General features: G+C 28.2%; 1 protein-coding gene across 1 annotated transcript; it reads left to right on the forward strand.

Moving 5' to 3' along the window:
• Positions 1 to 575: 575 nt before the first annotated feature.
• Positions 576 to 2,371, forward strand: LOC105678316 (protein FAM98B-like). Its single transcript, XM_012377585.2, has 2 exons — positions 576 to 1,656; positions 1,761 to 2,371. The coding sequence occupies exons 1-2, from the start codon at positions 1,482 to 1,484 to the stop codon at positions 1,979 to 1,981; spliced, it is 396 nt and encodes a 131-aa protein (XP_012233008.2). The 5' UTR covers positions 576 to 1,481; the 3' UTR covers positions 1,982 to 2,371.
• The last annotated feature ends 1,747 nt before the right edge of the window (positions 2,372 to 4,118 follow it).

Here is a 4,118-nt window from a genome sequence, read left to right on the forward strand (position 1 = left end):
CATTTGCAGACATGTTAGTAATATTTTATTTATCTATAAATATGTGACTGAAAGCCGAACTTCGAGTATGCTGCCTGATGGTGCTCAGCGCTCACGGACCTATCATCGACGGCGTCGCATGTTTTCTTATAAAATGCATATTTCCGCAAATTTGCAATGAATCGATCTGAAAATTTTCAGAAATCTTCCTTCAATAGTGAGGAACAAATGTCTCACTGGAAGTTGTTTCAAATTTCAAGTTCCCTCGATACTTTTTGTCGGCGAAACTAAAGAAACGTGGTTACCAATTGGCCTCAATTTGCAATTAATTATTATTAAACAATAGGCGATTTTCAGCTCTTTATTGTTTTGTAGGCATCACTAGACTATACTGCATGCGTATACCAAATTTTAAACAATTTCAACAAAATTTGGCAAAATTACGACGATTTATATCTTAAAATCTTATTGAATTTGGGAATAAAATTTTTTCAGTTTTTTATTTTTATTATTAAAAATAAGCATCGAACAAAAAAACTGCAAATAGAAAAAAGTTTCGTCTCGTCATTCTCTACAAGCCTATGTTTAAGAAAAATTAATTTTGCGACTTTCTAATTTTGAGACGTTTAGACGATATTTTTACACGATTTCGAGCGCAGAGCGATTTCGTTGATCCGCGTCCTCAATTGTGTTTATAAGTCGCGTACAAACAGAGATCAGACTAGTTCCTTCGGTTCCTTATCAGTTAATACACTTGACGGAAAAGTCAATTTGAAGAATATTGCGAAATATGGATCGTAAGTAGAAAATTAAATTATTATTAAAATCATCATAAGAGATATAAATTATTATTATTTATTAATTAAAAATAAAATTTTTAATTAAATAATATGAAAAACGGCATAAGAGTGATGACTAGATTGATTATGACTAGAATTATGTGTTAAGAATTAGGAATAATTAATACATTTCGTTATCTTATTTCAAATAAAATAATTCCAATTTGATTTTCCTAATATTTAATATTTATTCCTATTCCTAATATTTTCTCTATTTTACATAGAGAATCTTTATTATAATATAACGTTACTCCAATAATCGCTAATCTCAATCTATTGTTTCTATGTTGCAAGTTTCTCAAGTAGCATAGCTTTTTAAAAAAATTTACATTAAATCTTGCTTAAAGATTAAAATTTTTAATTTTATGTATTTTGAATATTAAAATTGCTGATTCTTTTAATTTTATGTATATTGAGAATGGTCGAATAGTCAACTGTTTATATTCTTAAAGACAATTTTGTAAATATAAGAAAGGTTAACACATATTATTTAGCTGTAGCTCATAATTCTTCTACCGTTTTTCATGTTATTTATTTTGTTAGCAAAATGTTTAATCTTTAGTTTCTTTCTCCTCTCTTATACATATATAACAGTTTTTATTTTTTTTAAACTCATAAATGTATTACTAATTTAATAAATATATATTAATTTTTGCAGAGGACATGACACAAAGAGTGGAAAGTATGACGCTGGAGGAGAAAGATGCTGCTGTACAACAGTTGATGCAACAAATGTTGCATCAACAAGAAAAATTGGTACAAATGCAGCAGCAGCTGCAGCAAAATACAAACACAGAAAATATCCAAGAGCAGCAGCAGCCGGAGGAACAAACAAGAGGTACATTATTTTTTTTTTTTATTTTTTGTAACTAAATGATTAATTTATATGCATGATTGTTTTATTTAATATAGTACTTATCTGTAAATGTGCTTATTTTTTAGAAAAAAGGAGAGGAGGCGGAAAGTCTCGCGCTCGCTGGTATCACCAGCGAGGTGGAAGAAGTGAATGGGGAGGCAGAGGTGGATGGGGAGGCAGAGGTGGATGGGGAGGCAGAGGTAGATGGAGCGGCAGAGGTGGATGGGGTGGCAGAGGTGGGTGGGGACCGAGTGGTGGCCAGGGCGGAAGAGGCCATATCATAATAAAAAAATATTATATAAATTAAAAAAATATTAGATAAATATAAAAATAATTTTATATATTAATTTCATATTAATATTAATTTTATTTTTTTAACAAACTTTTATTTTTTAAAATTTTTTTTGTATTTTTTATTTATATTTTTATTATTTTTGACGATATTTTTATTATTTTTTATATTTTTATTTATATTTTCATTTTATATTTTTTTTATTGATTTATTATTATTATTAATAATATGTTTTTTAATCTAATTTATGTGATAACATTATAATAAATATATATTGACTAGTCATATTGTGATAATTTTATATTAAGATTTATTTTACATATATATAAAATAAAATTTCAAATAAAATCAATTATCTTGTGCTAACTCTCTATCCCGTCACATATTTATAGATAAATAAAATATTACTAACATGTCTGCAAATGACATCACATATGTATAAAAGAAATATATAGAAAGATTAATGAAATGTGGTATAATAGGACTCCTGGCGAAGGTCCACTAAAAAAACCTAACGCGCCGTTAGTGGAACCTCGAAGGTGGTGCGGAAGACCACTATTAATAATACTATTATCCCATCCACCTCTGCCTCCCCATCCACCTCTGCCACCCCATTCACTTCTTCCACCTCGCTGGTGATACCAGCGAGCGCGAGACTTTCCGCCTCCTCTCCTTTTTTCTAAAAAATAAGCACATTTACAGATAAGTACTATATTAAATAAAACAATCATGCATATAAATTAATCATTTAGTTACAAAAAATAAAAAAAAAAATAATGTACCTCTTGTTTGTTCCTCTGGCTGCTGCTGCTCTTGGATATTTTCTGTGTTTGTATTTTGCTGCTGCTGCTGCTGCGTTGTTGCACCACTACTTATTAACAAATGCAGCTGCTGCTGCATTTGTACCAATTTTTCTTGTTGATGCAACATTTGTTGCATCAACTGTTGTACAGCAGCATCTTTCTCCTCCAGCGTCATACTTTCCACTCTTTGTGTCATGTCCTCTGCAAAAATTAATATATATTTATTAAATTAGTAATACATTTATGAGTTTAAAAAAAATAAAAACTGTTATATATGTATAAGAGAGGAGAAAGAAACTAAAGATTAAACATTTTGCTAACAAAATAAATAACATGAAAAACGGTAGAAGAATTATGAGCTACAGCTAAATAATATGTGTTAACCTTTCTTATATTTACAAAATTGTCTTTAAGAATATAAACAGTTGACTATTCGACCATTCTCAATATACATAAAATTAAAAGAATCAGCAATTTTAATATTCAAAATACATAAAATTAAAAATTTTAATCTTTAAGCAAGATTTAATGTAAATTTTTTTAAAAAGCTATGCTACTTGAGAAACTTGCAACATAGAAACAATAGATTGAGATTAGCGATTATTGGAGTAACGTTATATTATAATAAAGATTCTCTATGTAAAATAGAGAAAATATTAGGAATAGGAATAAATATTAAATATTAGGAAAATCAAATTGGAATTATTTTATTTGAAATAAGATAACGAAATGTATTAATTATTCCTAATTCTTAACACATAATTCTAGTCATAATCAATCTAGTCATCACTCTTATGCCGTTTTTCATATTATTTAATTAAAAATTTTATTTTTAATTAATAAATAATAATAATTTATATCTCTTATGATGATTTTAATAATAATTTAATTTTCTACTTACGATCCATATTTCGCAATATTCTTCAAATTGACTTTTCCGTCAAGTGTATTAACTGATAAGGAACCGAAGGAACTAGTCTGATCTCTGTTTGTACGCGACTTATAAACACAATTGAGGACGCGGATCAACGAAATCGCTCTGCGCTCGAAATCGTGTAAAAATATCGTCTAAACGTCTCAAAATTAGAAAGTCGCAAAATTAATTTTTCTTAAACATAGGCTTGTAGAGAATGACGAGACGAAACTTTTTTCTATTTGCAGTTTTTTTGTTCGATGCTTATTTTTAATAATAAAAATAAAAAACTGAAAAATTTTTATTCCCAAATTCAATAAGATTTTAAGATATAAATCGTCGTAATTTTGCCAAATTTTGTTGAAATTGTTTAAAATTTGGTATACGCATGCAGTATAGTCTAGTGATGCCTACAAAACAATAAAGAGCTAAAAAT

The sequence above is a fragment of the Linepithema humile genome, chromosome 1 (assembly GCF_040581485.1).
Source record: "Linepithema humile isolate Giens D197 chromosome 1, Lhum_UNIL_v1.0, whole genome shotgun sequence".
Taxonomy (NCBI): Eukaryota; Metazoa; Arthropoda; class Insecta; order Hymenoptera; family Formicidae; genus Linepithema; species Linepithema humile.

Excerpts from the sequence above, each read along its gene's own strand:
- LOC105678316 (XM_012377585.2), top strand. The coding sequence starts at position 1,482 with ATGACACAAAGAGTGGAAAGTATGACGCTGGAGGAGAAAGATGCTGCT. Across the intron at positions 1,657-1,760 it reads GCCGGAGGAACAAACAAGAG|AAAAAAGGAGAGGAGGCGGA; the intron begins GTACATTATTTT and ends CTTATTTTTTAG.